This window comes from Chamaea fasciata, unplaced genomic scaffold (assembly GCF_029207755.1).
Source record: "Chamaea fasciata isolate MVZ Bird 193981 ecotype frontalis unplaced genomic scaffold, bChaFas1.0.hap1 SCAF_5, whole genome shotgun sequence".
Classification (NCBI taxonomy): Eukaryota; Metazoa; Chordata; class Aves; order Passeriformes; family Sylviidae; genus Chamaea; species Chamaea fasciata.
Genome location: NW_027094090.1, coordinates 63103813 through 63125662, shown reverse-complemented (window position 1 = coordinate 63125662; position 21850 = coordinate 63103813). Strand labels below are relative to the sequence as shown.

Sequence of the window (21850 nt, the reverse complement as noted above, 5' to 3'; positions counted from 1 at the left end):
TCACCCTCTTGCTGTTTTGGGATGGCCTGTAATCACCTCCTCACAAGACTGTAGTAAAAAGCAGGGCGCACCTGCCTTGGCTCCCAGCACCCTCAGCCCCCATGCTCCTCTCAGCACCAGTGCCCTTGCCTTTTCATGGGGAGCAAATGTGGCTGCATGGTTTCATCCCTTGTCTCCCCCCAGCATCCTCCCTTTCCCACACCAACATTGATGGCACACACCATATCTTCAAGGGAGGCTCAAGTCTTTGCTCCTTTAATGTGCAGTAAAAAAAGACAACTCTCCCACACTCAACAAGAACTCCCACAAGCAGGAGCCCTGAGCTTGGCACCCTCCTCCCTGGCTTTCATTTACAAGTGGGCAGCATGTGCGGTTTGCTCTGAGGGGTTTTTCTCCCCCTGTGCAGAGGAGCTTCTGGCTGCTGCAGGGCTGTTTTACTGGCATGAGATGACTGATGTCACTTCCCCTCTGTGCTTGCCAGCTGAACAAGCTTCCGCAGCAACAGCACATTCCCACTGGTGTAACAGTGCTGATGGAAGGGCCTCCTGTTCTAGGGGGACGCAGCTGTGACCCTGGCACACACAGCCATCCTGAAGGAGTCTGCGGCATTGGCCTGGCTCAGAGAGACTCCCTACACCACGGCACGATGTGGTGGAAGGCATCAGTGGAACGAGAGAGGGAGGAAGGATCACACTGGGAGAAAAGTATGATAATGGAGAATTAAATTAACTGCAAATAGTTTGCTGAAGGCACATCCTACCCCATGGGAGACAGCCCCTTCAGCCTGGGGTACCGCTTGCAGTCCTATGTGCTGCCAAGGGCTTGGACGATTGGCTGTAATGCAATGGAAACATCTGGGCTGTGGGTAGGATTCTCGATAAACTGATGGGGAAAGGGAGGTAAGCAAGAGGAAGAGAAGGGGTTGTGAGTGGGAAGGTGTTGCACACCACAAGCACTTGTGCAAGAGAGACTAGAGTAACAGGGTCCCTCTACCGTTAGCGTTCCTCCTCGGCCAGTAATGCTTCACATCCCCATGCTTTCCAGTCTAACACTGGCAGGCAGAGGGCTGGAGATATGCTTTGAATGCTTTTCAAAGCAAAGCATTCTAGGGGAGGGGCGAGGAAAGAGGCAGGCAGGAATGATTTCAGCAGCAGACTGCAGCCTCTCCTGTTTCTTGGGCAAGATCTCTAACTACCTCACTGGAGAGTAGGATGGGGGAGCTTCTTCCAGAGCTTCTTCTGCTTTGCCCACACTGTACCATAAAAAGAAAAGCCCACTGAACTCCCACATTCTCTAGTAGTTTTGAAACCCCCCTTCACAAGTCTATTGTATGATATCCCTAAACACAACAAAGATTATCTGAAGTCTGAAAGCAGCTTAAAAATAAAAACAACTCAAAAGTAAAACAGGAAGAGAATGGAGGAAGGGGAAAGAGTCCTTCCTCTGCTGGCCCCTGGTTGGAGGCAAGCAAAACAGCACACACAGCCTCTTGCTCCACAGCACACCGGTCCATAGCATTCACAAGGCAAACATAGTATCATCTTCCTTTGCTTGCTTCCGATGATGGCTGGCAGCAGGAGGGGACACAGACCTCCCTGCTGAGGAGCTGGACAAAGTGGGGAGACGGTCTGCAACTTTCGCTCGCTCTTCCAGAAATTTGTCAAACTCTGAGGGCAAGAGAAGAGCAGAACATTAGCAAAGAGGGAGGTTTGTGGAAGAGCCAAGGTGCTGCCAGGAACAGTTAGAGAAAAGAGTTGGCACGTCTTACCTTCACTCGTGACGCCTTTTGAATCCTCTGATTCTCCCTAGCAAAGAAAGAGAAGGGCATGGTTAGAAGGAAGGTAGGTAAAGGCATCTCACACATATGATTCTTTGCACATGGAGAGACAGGATAGCGTTCCCCCCACTTCTGCAGTACAGACATGTTAGAGGGGCCCTGAGCCTCAGTTCATTAGCTATGGCTCCCAGAAGGCTGATGACACTGTTCTGGTATCCCAAAGCCTGTATCCCTGGCTTTTCCTTCCCTGATCCCTCCCAGCAGCCTGTGCCACACATTCAGTGATGCCAGCACTGTTATACACTGCCTGAAGTCCAGCCCCACAGACAACTCTGGCAGGACTGCTGGCTCCAAGGAGGCAGCCTCTCACTTACCACATCAGTGGAGAGCCACTTTTCTATGTCTTCCATGAAATTGGCTTGAGGAACTGGTACCTGGGACAGAAAAAAAAAGGGTGACGAGTCCAGGAAAATAGAGGATGTTCCAGTAAATCCACTATACAGAAAGAAAGCTCAACCCAGAAGCTCAGCCTCTTGCTCCACTGTTCAGTCAGCTCAGGCCCATCCACATCCAGCCAGTGCCACTGTAAAGCTTTCCCAGCCACCAGTGCCATTGCTTACCAGCTTCCTTGGTCCTGTCCATGCCCAGACATGGAATTTCCAGGATACATACCACTGAAAGCATCTGTGGTTTGGTGGTTGGCTTTAGGGTATTAGGACTGGACCAGACTTTGCTTTTTGGCAAGGATCCACTAGGTGGAAGTTGCCTGCTTTCGTAGGCAGCCAGAGAACGAGGTGCATTACTCTATACCTTCTCCCTCTACAAACCAGTGACACTCTGATGTCAAAGTCTGCACTGCTGAAGATACTGGAGGTGCCAGGTCTGACAGCACAGTAAGGGGGGAAAAGATACCTGCAGAGAACTGATTCCCTGGTATGATCATGGAGCACAGCAGGATTTGATAACACATCAAACTACTGAAACATACCCAAAGAGAAAGTCATCTACAATTAAATTTTACTTCCAGTAGGGATGAGGCTAGCTCAGAAGAATTCATGACCCTGGTCAATTTAAACAGCAAACACACATAGTCCTAGTGGACAGAGGTAACCTTGAAAAAAACAAAGTCTGATTTGAAACCCCACATCCTTTTCTCCAGTTATGAGCTCCTGAACAAAGGTGAGCAAGAAGCAGCCCTTGCTAGAGGCTCCCCAAGCAGAAGAATGAGAGAGTATTTGTGGGAGCTTATTTATTAGTTTTCTAATATATATAGCTCCCTTGCCCTCAGGAAAACACCAAGACCAAGAAAAAGAGCGACACCTTCGTACCAAAGACAGGCAGATTTTCTCAAACCAGGGAGCAAGCGCAGATAGTTATCACAGCTGGCAGATGGATGAATGGGAACAGAAGAGGATGTGTGAGATTAAGGAAGTTACAAAGCAAACTGGCTTTGCCTACCCAGAGAGGATCTCTCTGGGGTAGAAGTGCATTCAAGCCAACTGCACAGCATGTGGGGAAACTTCTTAGAGCGGACATCAGCCTGGGCTGTGCCCATTACAGGAAGACAGGCTAAAAAGCTTCAGACTCACGAACTGTCAAAGCCTCCGTGTGCTTGAGGGAATGTAATTGCAGGAATTCCTGCTGCCAAAAGACCAAATTCAACTGCCTGAAAGCTCAATGACTAGCTATAGGAGGAGGCCTTCAACAAGTCTAAAGCTGGAATGTGTTTTCCTTCAAACGAGGCACCTCATGCTAAGGAGGGGAGACTGCAAGGAGAATGAATGGCAGCAGCCACCCTCATGATGCCACCAGCTATTGCCTCTGCCTCAGACACCCACCCCAAAGAGGCCATCCTCAAGCTCAGAGTGGCACATGATCTCTTGGCCTCAGAGCTCCTAGGATTTTTTCCTACCCATATGTTTACTTGAAGAAGGACTGGCACACTGCCTGCTTCCTTCCCAAACCCGGTCTCCACTATTGGCCCAGCCCAGGGTTGCTCTATTTCAGTTAGCGGTATCTGCTGATGTCTGCTGTGCATCCTCATGTGCTGTCCCAGTGACTCTTCTGTTTCAGCAGCCCCAGCCTCCTTCTTCCCTGCTGGCCCTCCATGACCTCAGATCTCACCATTCCTTGACGCATCATCCACTTTGTCAGCTGGGCTCCATCACCAGAGGCACCAGACTCCCCCTGGATGACAGAGAGTCTGCATTGCAGTGTGAGGGAGAGGGGAGGCAGTGGGTTTAAAGTGAGGGAAAGAATATACTAATACTGGTGGCCTACTTCTCTGATTGCAGAGAGAAAGCAACTGGACTTGAAAACTTGCTGAAGAGGAATAAAATATACATTTCCAGGTGGAAATTTCCCTGGGGAGGGACATCCTTCAACTGCCTGAGGCAACCCGAGACTTTTCACAGCTCCTCACCTCAGGGCTTTAAAGAATGAGGTATGCAGCCCAGCTAGGAAATGCAGTTTAGTGGAGACTGGGAGTTATCATCACTTGACTTTTTCCAAACAGACGGCACCCTTACTGCCTTGGTGAGCCAGGAGGTTACTCCCATTCCTGGTGATGCAGTAAAAGCTGTGGACACTTACTGCTCCTGTGTTCTGCTGCCGGGCATCCAGGGCACCAGCGAGGCCTTTGGTGGCTTGGGGGTCTTCATACTTTACCCTGGAAGCAGAAAGAGAGACAACAGGCTAATGAGATGCCTGAGAGTGAAGAGCAGGAACTCCTAAACATAAATTCAGTTCTTCTGACTGTACAATTTTTCATGCCTTGTCATTGTGCTCCCAGGAGCTTCTAGAAAGGTGTGCAAAGCCCTTATTAAAGGTGTAGCCCACCACAAAACAGACTAATCTACTCACTGGAACATCTCTGTGGGATACAACAGGACAGCCCTGGCACAGTGACAGAAGGATGACAAGGACTCATATGAAAACTAAGACACAGACTTACAGAGCTAGGTGCATTAACCGCAACACTCACCTTCTTTGGTGTGTACTGTAAAGAGAGAAAACTAACACAGACTGGCCAGAATATTACAGATATTTTAGAAGGGATTTGAGTAACAAGCCCCTACATACTCACCTACCTTCATAGACACAAACAGCTCAAAAACATCTCTATAACTAATACCATGCAAGAGGTGATGGTGGCAGAGGCTCACTGGCCTATGATGGCCATAGGTGAGACTGGATAATCAGAAGAGCCTAGTGTTGCTTCCAGGTCTCCAAATGCACCACTACAGCAACCTCTTTCCACACACAGAGGAATTATGTCTCACCCATAATTTCCCTCATTCCAATCCTGTGTCCCCTCTAAGCTGCTACCACACATGTCATCATTGTGGCACACAATGCCACATGTCATCGTTTGATCCATGCCAAGTGGGGAGAACTCTCCAGGCTAGGAAAACAAAACCTGTCACAGAAGCTCTCCACAACTTTCCTCTTCAGCTGCTCCCAGGCCCCTTTCCACAGATCCAGCAGACCATCAAGTGGAGCTGTTTTTGCTGGGGGCCAGGGGCTTGGGCCACCGCTGCTCAAACTTCTCAAAGAAGTGCTCATCAGTGAAGGGGCCGCTGTGGACAATGGCATCCAGGATGAAGTACAGCGCTGCTATCATGCCACTGATGAGGAAGAATGGCAGGAAAGGCTTGAAGTGTCTCAAGCACTGCCTCACCGAGACACACATGAAGCATGGGGGGTCAGGAACAAACCCCAGAGGCTCTCCCAGCACGTCCTGTTTGGGTGCTGTAGAGCAGTCGGTCTGTTCAAGTGGAGGGAGACACTGAGAGCAGAGGCTTGTAAGTGAAATGTGAAGCCTAAGCCACTAGAGGTTACCTGGCAGGAGTGCAAGTGCAGGCAGATGAAGGCCAGTGAGGAATAAATAGAAGATGTCTAGTTACTTGTGCAGAGTTAGTAAGCCTTAGCCTGTTAAGGACTGCACTACAGCAGAGAGGATACAATTCCACCTCTGTCCAGAACTCCAGCACTGAGCACATACCAGTGGCTCCGGTTTCAGCCCCAGATCGGGTGGTGTTGATACAACTGTTTTTGTGCTGGACAGCCTCTGTCCTCAGGCAGCACAACCTACAGTAAAAGTGGTGGGGAAACCCAGGGACAAAACACATGAAGTCATGTGTAGGCCATGGGTTTCCCCACCACATTTACCAGAAGCAGTCTGAGGCAGAGGAATGGAAGGAGACATTGTTAGGAGACCTTAATTTGACATGTTTAAGATATTTTGACATGTATAAGAGACCTTAACTTGCTACTGGTCAGCTGCAGAACAAGGCACTCCAGTGGCTGCAGGAATGCAGGAGCACAGACTTTGGAGGGCTGGAGGCAGTGATGTGCCCATGGGCTCTACTGCTTGGTACTCTATGGAGAGCAGTGAACGGCTCTGCCAGGCAAAGCAGTGTGAGATCAGCCACAGTCTCTAAACCCAGAGGTCAGCACAGCTCTTGTCAACTCCTCCAGAACAAGGATTCAGGAATCCACACTGCAGTGGAGAAGACCCCTTTGGTGCAGCCAGTACTATGGAGACCCAACTCTTAGTGCTTTACACCAGGAGGTCTCAAACACACCATGGAGGAAGAAACATCAGTCCCACTTGCCATCAGGGAAGCTCAGGCACAGAACAGTGCCGTCTTGCAATCCACAACTGACTGCACTTTTCCTGTACTTCAGCTCAATACTCTGTTAGGCTGAATCATTACTCTGCGATTCCCAAATTCAACATCACCCCTGTCAAGGCACATGAGTTCAGAGGCAGACAAGAGAACTGAGCCAGTTCCACTTCACACCTTTGTCCCCAGACACTGAATCTCCCAGAACATGCAGCACTGCAATGCTCACGTGCCCCATACCCAGGAGGATGCCACGAAGGGGAGATGATGGCAGCAGGAAAAAGGACTGGGAGCACAGGGCTCATCCTACAAACACTGCGTGTGTGAAGAGTGCATTTCTGTTGCATCCTGTTGTCTCCCAGGAACTGCTGCTGGTCAGGTCTGGGCCCCATTTTCACTGAGCCCTCATCCTTTGCAAGAAGGCAGGACAGGATGGAGTGAGCTGCTCCACTCACCCTCTGCGCTGCTCAGCCAGCGAGCTGCCACGGGTCAGGGCAAACATGTCAAAATCTTCTTCCAGCTTGCCAGAAGTGTCGAGGGAGTGCAGGCCTGCACTTACACTGCTTGAGCCCAGGTCTGTGGGAGAGACAGCAGAGTGAGCAGGCAGCACAGAACAGGAAATGGAAGACTGTGGGCTTGGAGAGTGATGGATGGAAAACTACCATCAGAATAGGCTAAACTACTCTAGGCCCACTCCTCCATCCTGCTTCTCAGCTGCAGCACAGTCTATGTATGTGTGCAGTCATGGGTGAAGTAACAGAAGCTGTTTCCTTGGCCACTCAGTAGATATTTTTAGCTCAGTTTCAGACAGAAGCAGCAGCATCAATTTACTGATGCTGAAGGCTAGATGTTCCTGACCATCTTAGACAACTCTGGAGGGAATTGCTCCATAACCTGTGGAAGAAAATAACCTGTGCTGCTGGGCAAGCACCTGTGAGACAGATGAGTGGATTTTCATGACTCAGGCATCATCTGAAAAAAAACTTGACTTGAAAAATATCTCAGCTGGCTAGTCTGTAAAAACAGACTGGTGCCAATTTTCTGCAACTGCATCCAGGCAGTGCTATGAAGGCTGTTGGTATGTCTTAAAGAACCCTCAGAATTCCTCAGGTTTTTTGAGTAAACAACCTGTCAAATCCTGGGTCCTGATCCCAAGATGCTCATGGCTGCCTTTGCAGCATAGCTTCAGCTGCTCTGCTTCTCCCAGACCTCAGTGGTGAGCCTGACACCACACAGCAAGAGAGGCAAGCAGGCAATGCTGCCAGGCATTGCAGAAGGCGCAACTTTATCCCCAGTCCTGCTGGAAGGCCAGGTCCTTAGCCACAGACTAATGCTGAGGTCCTTCTTAGGCCAGCTCCTGCACAACATGAGGTGAGGACACCAAGACATATTGAGTGCCTTGGGGCATATACAATTTTCTTCATGAGTTTTTTAGTTGAAAACACATGACATTTCCTAGGTTAGTCTAGGAATCTGAATCTCTAAATAATTTTGGGAGATGATTCAAGGGTGGGAAAGGATTTTAAATGCAGCACAGGAGAAAGAGTGAGGGGAAAACCACATGTCAACATACTCATTCCAGCCAGCTGAGAGGAAAGGTTGCTGGTGACTTCAGGCTGTTTCAGTGCTGAAGGAGTACTGGGTCCCAGGTCAATCAAGCTGTTCTCTGCCTCATTTGGTGCCTTTGGAGGAAGCAAAATGAAGCTGGTATAGAGTTTCTGAAGCTTGGACACCCTGACCCTACAATCCTAGCTCATTGATATGGGAAAGCCTTTCTGCACCCATTAAAAGATATCAGCTGTGAAGAAGGAGAAGAGGGACAGTGATCAGAGAATGGCTGGGAATAGTGTCCCAGGGCAGGATATGCCTTGGTAGCCAGCCTCCCAGCTCTGCTGGGTGTAAGTAAGTAGAGTGCATGCTAGTTCAGAGGACAGGGTAGTGCTCAGAGAAGGCTCATATGGGAATTGGTCCTCTCACTATTTGGTATGGAAAAATCATAACTGCTGCTGCTCTGCTCTTGCTCTTTGGGCAGAGCAGGAGAGGTTTGCAGTGGGAAATGGGGTGTCCTGCACACCTGGTGTTCTGGGGCAGCTTGGCTGGGACAGCAAAGCCTACCTTTTCTAAGTGGGGCAGACTGAACCTCCCTTCAAGTCAGCAGGGCACTGCTGGACCTGCAGGGTACAAACCAAGCTGCACAGAGGGGCAGTAGCTCTGAGTTACCTTAACAGGCTGTCCTGTCCGAAGTCGCTCAAACCTGTAAAAAAGATGACAGGATGCATTTCAGTAGTGTGGGCTCATTCACCCACAGCAATAAAAAGAGATTTCTTATAAGACATGGCACAGTCTGCCCTTTCCTACCCACTGGGAAACTATGGCTCAGGGTGTAATTTCCCCTCAAGATACCCTAACAAGACCCACAGAGTTGATGTCTCCTGAGAGGTGGTTGAGAAAGTTTCTCAGGATCCTCCAGAGTTACTCCTAACCAACAGCTCTCCATACAGTTCATCGGGGGATGAACTCCCCAGACTTCATCCTAGCAAAGAGATGTGTTTGTTGAAATGAAAGGAAAAAAAAGGAGTGCTGATCCCACCTGGGCAATTTCTTTCTGTTCCCATCTGCCTCAGAGCTAGAAAACCAGCTCTTTCCATGCAGTTGCCTCCTTCTTTTGGGTTATGCCACATGGACATCCTTATACCCCATCAGGAATTTACACAGCAGCTTTGAAGGGACAGGAATTAGTCATCAAAAACTGAAAACAGGCTTTGTTCTCAAAGATGGATGATACAGACTGATACATCTTGTGTATTATACTCATGGGCAGATCAAAAGGATGGCATAGGCAGCCTTCAAGGGCAGTAAAGTCTTGTGGGAGAGCAGGGAAGAGAAGGGAGGAGAGAGCTACCTTTCATGGCGCAGAAACACATTATTGAGGTTGTCATTGATGAGGAGCAGCTCCTCGGTGAGTTGCTCATGGAGGACACGGGGAATCAGCTCCAGGACTCGCTGCTGCATGGCTCTGCATGTCCGATTCAGCTCCTGTTCAAAGCAGGACAAATCACCACAAAGATCATGGCTGAGCACTCACAGATTTGTAAGTCTGACTGAAACACTGACCCCAGAGGCTACTGGGATCTATCAAGAACTGTTGATGGGCAACAAATATTGGTGTGAGAGGTAAATTGAGTCTGAGCTTTAATAATTGTATGCTTTTTGTGTAACACATCACCCAGAAAGAAAGGCCATTGAAAACTACAAGTTCCCTTCTGAGATAATTCTAGCTTTGGTAATGTGATTTCCATCCACCACTGAAACTCTGCCTTCCGTCTCCCTTATCCCTTCACTTGCTGAAAAATCCCACACTAAACTGTCCAGTTGTTCCCCACACATGACAACTGTCCAGTTGTTCCATGCATTGGGCCTCAGTCCATCGAGTAATTGCTAAATTGTGCTGCATGTGCCAGCCCTCCACCCAGCCCAGTGTTCCTTACCTGCAGCAGCTCCAGGTCTGAAGGCTCGGCCTGGGACGGCACCAGCTCCGTCAACATCTCCGACATAACCTTTGTGTTCCCATTCACCACTTCCAGCTCACTGCGAAGCTTCCCAATCTGTGTAAGTGAAGTGAAGAGACAGCTCTGCCAGGAGAGGCTGGGGACATAGCTGAGATAGCTCTGAATGGCAGGGAACGGCACCGTGTGTGCATGCCTGTTCGTAGAGCCGGAGGGAACAGCGACCAGGGAGTTTGTCACCACTCATTTTATCTCTCAGGAGCTCCCAGCAGGAAACCCTCTATTACTTACCATCAAATTAATTTCCTAGTAGCAGATGCCAGGCCCTCACCTGGCATCTTTGACCACTAGTCTAGCCTTGCCTTGATTTTTAATAGTCAGCCCAGGCTGCTATTATGATTCAAATGATTCAAATTTCTCCTCATCTAACAGCTCCCATGTGGTAGCCAGTTAAATTGTTTAATTTCCAAAGTGGTATAAGAGAGGGGAAAACAATTAATTCCCATTCAACAGGAGAGCCTCAGCTAAGTGTGCAGTTGAAGCTTTAGTCCTCTGGTTTACAAGCTGCTAATGAGCCTCTTTAGAACAGTTTCTACCCTCTGTTCTGCAAGGGAATGCAAAATACTGACAGCTAGGGCTTTGGTGCTGAACATGGTGTCTGTCATATGAAGGCAGGGTGAGGAAGGACAAAAGAGGATGGGGAAACAAGTGAGGAAGCCCTGGCTTTTGGAAACCACATAGCCAGACAGGATTGATTCATATAAAGTAAGCAGTGAGGCAAGATAAACAAAGATGATAAGGGGGCATCATGTCTTACCTCCCCACTTCCCTCTACCTGCAAGCAGCCCTGTCTTAGGGAAACATAACTACTCCATGGTTGCGGTATCCCAGTTCATCACTGTGACCACAATGGAGCTCTGGGGAGCTCTCCAAGAACTGTGCCTTAGAGGAACCGCTCCTTGAAGACAGAGCCTGGGGCAGGACCAGTACTGCACTCCCAGACCAGTGTTTGCGAAGTAGCCTCAATCACAGGAAGAGTCAGCAACATCCTGGGACTTGTGTCCAACTCACCTGCTCTGGTGTAGGTGTGATGGGCGCGTCACTGGATGTGCCCCTCCCGGGGGGCAGGGTGACAGGGTGGAGGATGGACTCCATCTGCTGAGGGGAGTTTACTGCAGGTGAATTCTGTCCAGATTGAGAGTTGGAGCTGTACACAGTCTACAGACAAAGGTGGGGAAAGTGAGGCGGAGAAGATGTTAGACACTCACACATGACAGGGCAGTGCAACTTGAGGAAAAATATTAATGGCAACTCCCCATCTGGTTCCAACAGCTCTTGGCTGTCCTGGAGCTTCTCACCACCCAAAACCCCTCTAAATTTAAGACAGATTTCCTGAAATCCCCTCATTGCTCCAGAATGACAGCTGCCCAACATTCTTCTCTTCAGCAATACTCCCATACCCTCTGTGGTGTGTGGATGGGTGACAGCATGTCCAGATCAGTCATGGGGAACTCCAAACCCTTCCGTCTCAGGTCTTCATAGACAGCAACAACACCAGTCAAGTCTGGAGAGCTGCGGAAGGCGTCTGCCCAGGACTGGGGAGAAGGAGACAGTACAGCCCATCACCACATACAACAGCCTTCTGTACAAACACCTAGAGACACACACTCACTGGGCTGGTGCAGATGCTCACACTTCTTGGCTCACCTGGATGAGGGTCAGCACCTTGTCATGCACTATGGCAGGTGGATTGTTTTTTGGCAGGATTGTTCTCACCAGGACACCTTCTACAAAATCCTGGCTGGACACAAGGACGTGAAAGCGATGGCCGCAGTTCTTGACACAGGTCTCCAGGACCTTCAAATGCAATAAAGCATTAGCTGTAGCCTTCTCTGCCCTCATGTGTTAGCCTTATTGGCTTTAGGTACATGTGTCTGTTCAGCATGTATGCTAAAACTTGTGTTCAGCACTCAGCTTTACAGCAGAGTGTCACAGAGCAGAGAACGAGCCCTGACCGCTCACCGTCAAAGCCAGCATAACTTCGTGGAAGTTCTTATTCCCTACAATTCTCTTCTTAATGGCTCGGAAGGCATCTTTGGGCCTAAAGGAGAAATGAGATGTAGAAAGATCATCAGAAGGTTGAGGCAAAACAAAACAGCCACATGTTGGATGGATGCCTCATACTCAGAGGGTATCCCTCCTCACCATGTTTTCAGGGTGGCTTGAAGCAGTGACTGGTAAAGCAGCTTTTGCTGGTGGTTCTGCAAGAGGGGTGGGGTTGGCTGATCATAGAACCATTTAGGTTGGAAAAGACCTTTTAAGGTCATTGAACCCAACCATAAACCTAACACTGCAAAGTCCACCATTAAACCATGTCCCTGAATGCTATTACTGAAATTAGAGGTCTCTGCGCTGATGTCTGCAACAGCTCAAGCTGTTCAGGACACAACAGAGAAGAGAGTAAAAACAATGCTAGAAATGCACTCCTGGGGGGTAGAGCAAAATCCCACAGCAGAGAGACTGAAGAGGAGGAGATCATAGAAAAGCTTAGCATGAGTTAGAAACAGGAAGGAGAGACCAAGCTGCAGCAATTCCTGTGTTACCCAAAGAGGAGCTGTTTAACATTCCCTGGAGAGAAGGAGGCTCAAAAGCTGCAGGGGAGACACAGTGGCAAAATCTTGGCTATACTGCAGGGGGGTAAGAGAGCAACAGCATAGCAGGGCCTCATTAACCACTCTCAGAGGGGACAAACACCATGGTCTCAGACCACTGTGGTCTTAAGAGGGTACAAATGAACCAACATGCTTTTGCAGAGCATAGGAAGAGCAGCAGAGCTGGAGTGGAAAAGTGGGGTGGAAACACTGAGGCAGTGAGGAGGGCAGAAATATTGGCCTGTGGGACAGCATTGTATCAATGGATGGGCATTAGCAGGGCAATGGGAGAGCCTGTCCAGCTGTGTTATCAGGTGCCCAGACCTGTTCACAGCTCAGGCCTGAGAACTGTGGACAGAGACAGGTGTATTTGCACCATGGGAATAGTGAAAAAGGAGTGGTGACAGATCTGTAAGTAGAGATGTTTGACTTTGTTTTCATACAACTGTGAAGCTGAAAACTGGGCTTGCTAATCCTCTGTCAACATCACTGTGGGGTAGGACAGCAGGAGTGAAACCTACATGTTTTATTCCATGTAGCACCTTCTTTTTTTACATGCTGCTCTTGACATCTCCACTGTGAGAAGGAGCATTCTCCTTCGAATTCACTGGCAAATCCCCAGCTCCTGAGTTAACAAGTCTGGCAGACTGATGAACATCTCCCTGCAAGGAGACAAGGGCTTCCCCCACCCACTTTGTCTGTATTTGAGTGACTGTACATGAAAATACCTGAGAAGAAACTCAACAGTGAGAGGACTGAATAGCAGCCTGAGATTTTCCCCTCTTCTCAGTCACCAGCCTTTAGATTTTTACATTCCCAGAGGAGAGAAAGAGAAGGGTATGAAGGGGGAATAAATCAAAGAGAAGGAATGCAAATATGCTTTCTGGAGATGGGAGGCAGCCTGGCTTGAACAGAGGGTTGTCTGGGGACCCTGAAGCCCTGTTTGGATGGCTCCTAGCACTCACCAAGATTATAGAGAAGCATCTAATAAATGCTCTGACAGATTTGCTATGTCTCCAAGTCTCTTAGCAGAGCCTTGTCTCAGGGATTGCTGGGAAGCCTAGCTTTTTACCTCCACCAGTGCACACTATCACTGCAGCCTAGGGATGTGCTGTTACAGGGAATGCAGGGACCTGCCACTGGATATGGACCCTTGCCAGCTCCCTTACCCTTCTTCAGTCTCGTTAATGATGTCACAGATCTCCATGTTGAGAGCCCAGTCCTCACTCCGCAGTGACCCATCGGTAGCTCTCTCTGGAAAACAGAAACCAAGTCAAGGTTAAGAGCAGCCCTGGCACCCTTAAATTAAGCTCTCACAAGACCCCAGACCCCAGTCTGCTTTTCCCTGGCTGCCATTACAACATGCAAGGAGGCAAATCCATGTACAAATTCTGGGTCACCAAGTGCTCCCTGCTAGGTGTCACCATGGCAGAGCACACTGCTGGGATGGTGGGTGCCCAGCTTCGCCCATGCCACCATGCTACTGACAGACAAACGCACTCTGTGGGACCTCTGGTGTCCTGCACATGAAGGGAAGGGGCTCAGTATGACTTCAGCTCCACAGCTGGGGAAAAGGGGGCTTATTTGTTTTGTTAGTGCAAGGTCAGATACCGTGAGTTCAGCCTGCTCACACTGATACGGATCTAATGCCAATAGCTCCAATTCTTGGTTTGTACCACATAAGGAGACAAAAGAATCAACTCCCCCTTTTTTTTGTACACCAGCTCTATAAAAACAAACATGCTAACATAGAAAACCAAAGCAGGGTTTCTCTTGTTTAACATTTACACCTCTCCCCTGAACTTCTGGCCTCTAGGGAATGTGGGAAAAAGCAAACTGCAGGCTGAAGTCAAAGTAATATTGTTCCAGCTTTGACTGTATCTCCTTTAATTAGGAATTCCTCAGTCAGCCTTGATGTTATTTATTTAAGGCAGAGATTTGGGAAATGAGCAGCTATTACTGGGAGCACCAGTGTCTCCACCCTGTAATTATCCATGTCTCAGTCCTAGTCATGCCATTGACTAATGTCTTCAGGACACCACCAGTAGCCGGGGGGAAGAGAACTGCCAGTGGGGCCAGCAGGACCCAGGCACTCCCGAGACCACAGGGAAACACAGAGATGCAGCAAGTGGCAAGCAGAGGACAAGAACCATCCTTTCTAGCTCTCTCATACTACAAAACACTTGACTTAGCACCGGGGCAACAGAATTAAAACTGGCCAGACCGGTTTAGCACTTGCCAGGTGCTCTTCAGGAGAGCTCAGTCTCAGGGAGGTACTTAAAAAAGTGCCTGCATTTTCAAAACTGCTGTCCCTACAAAATCTGGGGCTGTCCCTGGCTGCTGTGGGTCCTCTACCCTTTTGAAAGGTCCTTCCTCTGCAGAATTGCCTTTTTCTGCCTTTGACCCAGCAGCTAATGATCCCTGTGTGGGAATGAAATTAAATGCCCATTTACACAGTAGTGGGACAAGACTATAACACAGGAAGAAGAAGATTTTTAAACTCCTGCCTGGGTAAGCACATCCATCATATCCTGTGAGAAGGGTCAGGCACAGATCTATTCACACCACTGTGCAATGCAGCCTCTTATACACGTGTCCCTCTGACAGATTGAACACCACAGTGTGAAGCTATCTGCATCTTATCACAATCCAGCCACCACCTTTTCTGTTGGCTACAGAATGCATTGATTATACAGTGATTATGCTGATGACATTGTGGCCACAGCCAGATGGAAAAGGGCAGACAGGGAAGGAGAGTGGCAGAATGTTCTTGATGCTCTTCCAGCTTTCTAAAGATCTGGCTATTACTGGAGTAACCTTTATGCTCCTTGATTCAGGTAAACTTTTGGTACTTTGAGTATTAACTTTACATAGGGATCCTAATCTCTGGCAGATCCAAGCTTCAAAGCTTCCTAACCTGGGTTAGGGTGATGTGGAAGGAGGAAGGATTGCACTGGGTGATATGGTGGAGAATACATCCAGAGCAATAGGAGTGTTCAGTGCACCAGGGCATGTACCAGTCAGTGGGGAAAAGTGTGGTAATACATGAGGGAAAATGTTTTCCACTGGGGCTCCTTTGGGATCAGGATTCAGTAAAATGTCAGCGCTCCAGGTTTCCCCCTGCCCTGGGACACCAGCCTTCCTGGCAGGCAGGTTGCAGCTCAAGTCAGTCTGATGGGTTTGGCTCACGTGGTCACAAAGACCCCCTCACCTGCGTTCTCCCGGATCCCCTGCTCATGACACATCATGGTTTGAACAAGCCAGAAGTTTCCCTGCACTGTCAATTCGCTGCCACTGGCAATGAATCACAGAAATCCACTATACAGGGGCTGCACTGTTGAAAGGGAAAGTCTACCTCCACTCTTCTCACTGCACATGGAAGGAAAAACCCACAACTTAAGAAGAGCTCTGGCTGAGCCTGCTTGGAAGCTCTGAGCTACAGAAGAAACAAAGGACAAAATAAAACCTGCATTTAACCATCAATCCTTGCTGTTCAAACTTCCCAACCCTCCTTTGCATTGCACACAAGCATGAATTAAATCTACAAACACCCTTTCTTTGCTTCCCAATGTTAGGTGGCACGCTGTAACCTGCTCCCCACCACCCTTTCCCTCCAAATGCACCAATCCTGCCAAGGTTGAGCAGCAGGTTTGCTTTTCAGAAAGGAATGTAAATAAACCATGCGTGCTCCTTCACCTGGCTGGCCACTTAGTGGAAAACTGGGCTTCCACAGAAGTGACACACCCTGCCCCTGTAACCCCACAATTTGGTGGTCATCCTGCTACTGTCACGCCAGTTCACACACTCACCAAAGGAGAGATGCAGGAAAGCAGCAAACCTGTCATAAACACAACACAAGGTCACAAAATGCAAAGCTGGAAGAGCAGTATTAGAGCATATGGAAAACAGGAATGTGACCCTGAGGCAATTCCAAGGACAAAATGCTTGAATTTGCCCTGTACAAATTAAGGCCTGACCTAGCTGACATTGGGAAAGCTGGAGCTAATGCCCTTCTAAATCTCCTTGCTCTCTTCCAAGCTGTAAGGACTGTCCAAGCCTAGTAAGATATGGAGTTTTCTCCAAAATCCTGAACTTTGCCCTTTTGTAAAGCCTGCAGAAGGGAAGGGAAAAAGCCTAATTAGTCACATGAAGGATCAGGGTGGCTGGCCCCATTTCATGAGCCGTAATTAGCACATGAGCTGTCTGCTGCGAACAAAAACTGGGCCCAGCATGGCTGAGGACAGCAACAAGTCCCTAAAAAGAGCAAGCACAGGAGGCGGGGCACTGCCACGTGCCCAGCACTCTGCCTGGTGGGACTCACCAGGCAGCACCTACTTCTGTGTGTCACCAGCTCAGCCTGACCTGCAGCAGAGAATTCCCCTGGAAGAGATTATTGTGAGCCTGCAAATGCCATCCCCCTCCAAGCCCCAAACCAACCAGCTACTGAATATACAGGAGGCCCTTCATGGGGCTGCTCCAAAGCCGCATTGTTTTGGCAGCCAGTCTGGCTCCCCGGGTGTGACAGTGTTGGGGTTTGTCTGATTCCAGTCTGCTGCCTCACAAATCACTCAGATCAACCTAGAACCGTGCAGGACTGTGGTACGGGTTGAACCAGAGCATCAGCTCTTTTTCTGCACAGCATTGGATGTGCTCCTGCTGACTGCAGCTAGGTGATAAAAGTTATTTGGAACCAGCAGACAGCGAAGAACTACGAACACTTGGCATAACTGGCGCAAAGGGGCTATACATTGCATTGTGCTATGAGTACATTTCACAACTTTGTTTCTTTTCAAGGTTATTGTCTCTGCCCTGGTGGCAGGGGAGAATGCACTATGGGGCTGGGGATCCCACTGAGCTGTCCCTGCAGCAGCACACCAGCACTGCAGTCAGTCGTGTGGGGAAGTACAGGAGCCAGGGACAGAAGGTACTGAGGCTCCTGTCCCCCTTGCTCCCCATTGCAGACCTGAAGCACCCATAACCAGCCAGATGCTGCTCAGAAATCTTTTGCCCATGATACGCTCTGCCCATCCTCCAAGTGAAGCCTTCAAACAGTGTTCCCTGCAGTGCTTCTTGCTGGCTCTAAGTTCCTCAGCAAAGCATCGAGCACCTTCTCACCCATTTCAACAGGCATTTTCGGGCACCAGCAGCTCATTGCATGAGAGCTTAGGTTCAGCAGAACGCAATGCAAGATGTCCCTTCCCCCAGCTTCTCTTCAGTTCACAAACTCACAGGCCCAAATCAGCATCCTGTACAAGCCTCATGCTTCTACTTCCCTTGAGGGAACTTCAGCACCAACTCTGTCAGGACATCACCATTTAGCTGTATCCTTCCCCCAAAGCCTGAGAGAACAACGTGCATTTTAGAGGGACCAGAGATATGGCTCCAAACCTAATTCAAGGATGGTGATGGACAGAGACTGTGCTGACATAGTGGTGTGGGTATTTGTGTCTCTGAACTCCCGCTCCTTTCCTGTGAATCAGCTCAAATTCTCAGGGATCAAGTGACACTTCAACTGCTGCCTTTGCCCATTTTACTCCAGACAGAGCAGGCACAGAAGACAATACTTTTTTGAGAAGCACAACCTTGCAGGGACCCACAGAGGGCTAGGGTGCAGGGACACCTGCAAGGTGGGATCCAAAAAGTTGTGGGGATTTTTCTGGCATATTGTTTTGCATCTGCCTCTCTTCCTCACCTAGGAGTCTTTCTTACTTGCTTCCTCTTTACAGTCTCAACTTTTCCTAGTCCTCACGCTTAAAATAACCCCCATCCATAACAAAAGTTTGTGTCATCTCTGTGCTACACCGTTACTTCTATCCCTTGCCTGCCCTCACTCACTGAAATAACCTGCCTCTGTCCCTTTTGGTATTACTATAATTACTAGTTATTTTAGACTTCCAGGGTGAGGAGTGAGCATTGGTGGTTTCTTCTCCATTCTCTCACTCAGAGAGAATTCACCTCCTTGAAATTAGATTTTCCATTTTGAAAATGGAAAACAGCTTCTCATAGCTCCTAGATGGAGGCATAGTGGATTTCCCTTTTGAGGGGAGAATCTGAACTATGATGCTTTATCACTCTTTGGAAATTTTCCCACTGGTGTTTAAAAAAACCCACCCCACAACAGAAACAAATACAAAAACCCCAAACAAACAAGTCTGTATTCCTCCTATTAGGGAAGAGACATCATGGTGCAAAACCAGGACAGAGGCAATGTTTGTGACTAAATCTCACAACTGTGAGCAAGAAACTAGAAAATCTACTCATCTGCAACTGACTCATTCTGCCACAGATCACTGAGATTATCTGAGCATTGCTTTCCTAGTCAGCAAAATAAATGGGTCTTACTAGATTAACATTAATGAAGGAATTTGAGAACGTTGCTGCAGTGTGCCACACAGGATTTCTTTTTTTATTCCTTAGCCTTCATCTAAAGCTATTTTAGACTTCATAAGCTATATCAAGAATACATGACTTTGCCCAGATAATTTACAAGGACGCAGAATTATCTTTCTGCAGACAGCCCAGGGCAGCAGCACTGTGCAGGTTTGGTGATGAGGCTCAGGGGTTGGACATGCAGCTGCCACAGACCTACCAAACGAGTTTGGGGAAGTTATGTTTGTGTCCCAAATTAAGCAGGGAAGATAGCATTTATCCATGTTCCCAGGATGTTGATAGGCAATGTTCAAAAGAAGAAAATATTCATATTTTCTACCACCAGCCCTTTCAAGTCCTCCATAGAGTTCCTTTCTCATATGCTATAATTCCTCCACCTCTTTTGACTCCCATAACCCAAATAAACCCCAGTCAGTAAGACCTCCCTAGTATCACACCTCTGCTTCTCAACTCCTATGTGACAACACTTTTGAAAAACCTTTTCTTTTTTCATCTTCTTTGCTGTTGCTTTGTTGCTTGGGAATCCCTTATTTAATTGAAACAAAGCCTAGAGGTATAACCCGCTTACAATGTGGTACTAAACTGACCAGAAGATTTGTGAGGCAACCTTCAGATCGCCTCTACCCAAACACAAGGACATATCTGATACACAAAGAGCATTCATTCAGAAAAGGGCACACATCCTGGAACGTGTGACGAAACATGTGATGTTCTTCTGGGGGTATGTTGAAGATCATCTGGAGGATTTTGATAACACAAAGTCTTCCCTGATGATCCTTCCACCACCTGGCTGTAATGCATCTCACCTATCTGTCCCAACACCAGAGTGGCACATCACAGTGCCCCTGACACACTTTGGGACAGTGTTAAGGTAGCCTCTGAAAACATAATAAAAACATGACTTAAAACAGCTGCTTGCTCTCTTCCCACCCCAGGCACAGCCTCCTATTCACCCATGCAAGGACACAAAAAAGACTGATGTTCACAGCAAAGAGCAAAGGTCTGACAAATAATGAACAGCAAGAATGAGCAAGTACATAAACCTACAAGTGGAGAGTTTAAATGGGCATCAACCAAGCACAACTTCAGGAACCTTACACAACACGGGAACAGAGAGTCCTCATCCTAAGCATTTTAAGCACTGCATCCCTGTTCTGACACCAGTGTGGCTGTTGATGATCTTCTTTTCTCAAACTGTGGCATCTCTGCTCCACTTTTGCAGGCTACATCCTCGTCCCATGTTCCCCAAGCTGCCCTGAGCACAGCAACTGCAGGACACCGTGTGCCCATGGGCCTGCCAGGTCACAGGGTGGATGCTGTGTTCATTGCTGGAGCTGGTGTTCATTTCCGTGAGCCAGCTCATGCTGCAGGAGCCAGGACATGCCACTACCAGGCACCACTTGTCCCGCAGCTCAGTGCAGGAGGCTCAGGGTGGGCAAACACCCCCAGCTGCCCAGCGCGTGAGTCCTTCGGGTAGGGGACACTGATCCGACCGGGCGAGCTGCGTGCCCCAGGGTCAGCCCGGCCTGAAGCTACTGTCCCCACAGCCCCGGTGTCCCTGCAGCCCTCGCTGACCCCGTCCCACAGCCCCGGTGTCCCTGCAGCCCTCGCCGACCCCGTCCCACAGCCCCGGTGTCCCTGCAGCCCTCGCTGACCCCGTCCCGCAGCCCGGCTGTCCCAGCAGCCCTCGCTGACCCCGTCCCGCAGCCCCGGTGTCCCTGCAGCCCTCGCTGACCCCGTCCCACAGCCCCGGTGTCCCCGCAGCCCTCGCTGACCCCGTCCCACAGCCCCGGTGTCCCCGCAGCCCTCGCTGACCCCGTCCCGCAGCCCGGCTGTCCCCGCAGCCCTCGCTGACCCCGTCCCGCAGCCCCGGTGTCCCTGCAGCCCTCGCTGACCCCGTCCCGCAGCCCGGCTGTCCCCGCAGCCCTCGCTGACCCCGTCCCGCAGCCCCGGTGTCCCTGCAGCCCTCGCTGACCCCGTCCCGCAGCCCGGCTGTCACCGCAGCCCTCACCCACCCCAGTCCCACACCCCGGGGTCTCGCGGCCACCTCTCGTGCCACCGCGGGTCACGCGCCCCGTTCCCGCCCGGCCACGATAGGCTGCCCTGGCTGGAGTCCAGCCAATCAGCAGCTCCCCGAAGCCCCCGAAGATGCGCGGGGCGGGAATGGCCCCAAGCCAATCACGGGACTCGGCGGTGCCGGGGGGCGTGGCGCGGACCACCGGCCTGCGGCCCCTTTAAGGGACCAAACTTCACCTCGCCACCCCGAGACCCCCTGGCGCCCGGATTGGCTGGCGGGGTCCCCGATGGAGCTGCCTCGGGCTGCGCGCCCGCTATTGGCCGACGGCGCCCGTCAGTCAGACGGAGCTATCTCCTGATTGGTCAGCGAGTTTCTGGTCCCGCCGCGGAGGCGGGGCCAGTGTTTCCCCGAGGAAGGGTCCGGCGGACGCCCCCGGGGGCGCGGGGCTGGACGCGCGAATGGGGGCGCGGAGAGGTTCGAGGGGCGCGGTTGCGGCTCTCACCGATGCGCTGCCCCACCGGGGAGCTGAAGGGGTTCCCCAGCAGAAAGTCCATCGCTGCCGCCGCCGCGCCGCGATCAGCTGACGCCGCCGCCGCCGCCGCTCACGTGATCCGCGCGCCGACCGGGGCGGGCCCCGCTGGGCCCCGCTGTGACGCCACCGTTCGCCGCCCGGACCGGCCCCGCCGTGCCACGGGCTGAGTGAGGCGCGGAGCGGCCGCGGAAGGGCGGCGGCTGCCGGAGTAGGGCGGTGTGCAAGCCGACGAGTCCCTGGTCCTGCTGGCCCTCAGACCCCGGCCGCAGGAACCGAGGGGCTCCCGCCGCCGAGAGCCTCCGCCGCTTTCTGCAACTACATCAAGCTCGTGCAGAACACCCGCGAGCCT

The 21850-nt window shown here is 50.3% G+C and overlaps 1 protein-coding gene across 5 annotated transcripts; it reads right to left on the bottom strand.

Moving 5' to 3' along the window:
* Window positions 1-227: 227 nt before the first annotated feature.
* Window positions 228-21580, bottom strand: TOM1 (target of myb1 membrane trafficking protein). 5 transcript variants are annotated; one of them, XM_066184007.1, is made up of 16 exons: window positions 21472-21580; window positions 13732-13816; window positions 11934-12012; window positions 11619-11768; window positions 11372-11506; window positions 10983-11129; window positions 9894-10010; window positions 9308-9441; window positions 8626-8659; window positions 7979-8087; window positions 6861-6981; window positions 4370-4445; window positions 3902-3964; window positions 2152-2211; window positions 1769-1805; window positions 228-1667 (listed from the first exon to the last, which is right to left on the bottom strand). In XM_066184007.1, exons 1-16 carry the CDS (start codon window positions 21521-21523, stop codon window positions 1519-1521), a joined length of 1548 nt encoding a protein of 515 aa, XP_066040104.1. In that variant the 5' UTR covers window positions 21524-21580; the 3' UTR covers window positions 228-1518. The 5 variants fall into 5 exon arrangements, with proteins under 5 accessions (XP_066040104.1, XP_066040108.1, XP_066040109.1 ...); XM_066184011.1 differs by lacking the exon at window positions 21472-21580 and adding an exon at window positions 21206-21223; XM_066184012.1 differs by lacking the exon at window positions 21472-21580 and adding an exon at window positions 21000-21037.
* Window positions 21581-21850: the final 270 nt, after the last annotated feature.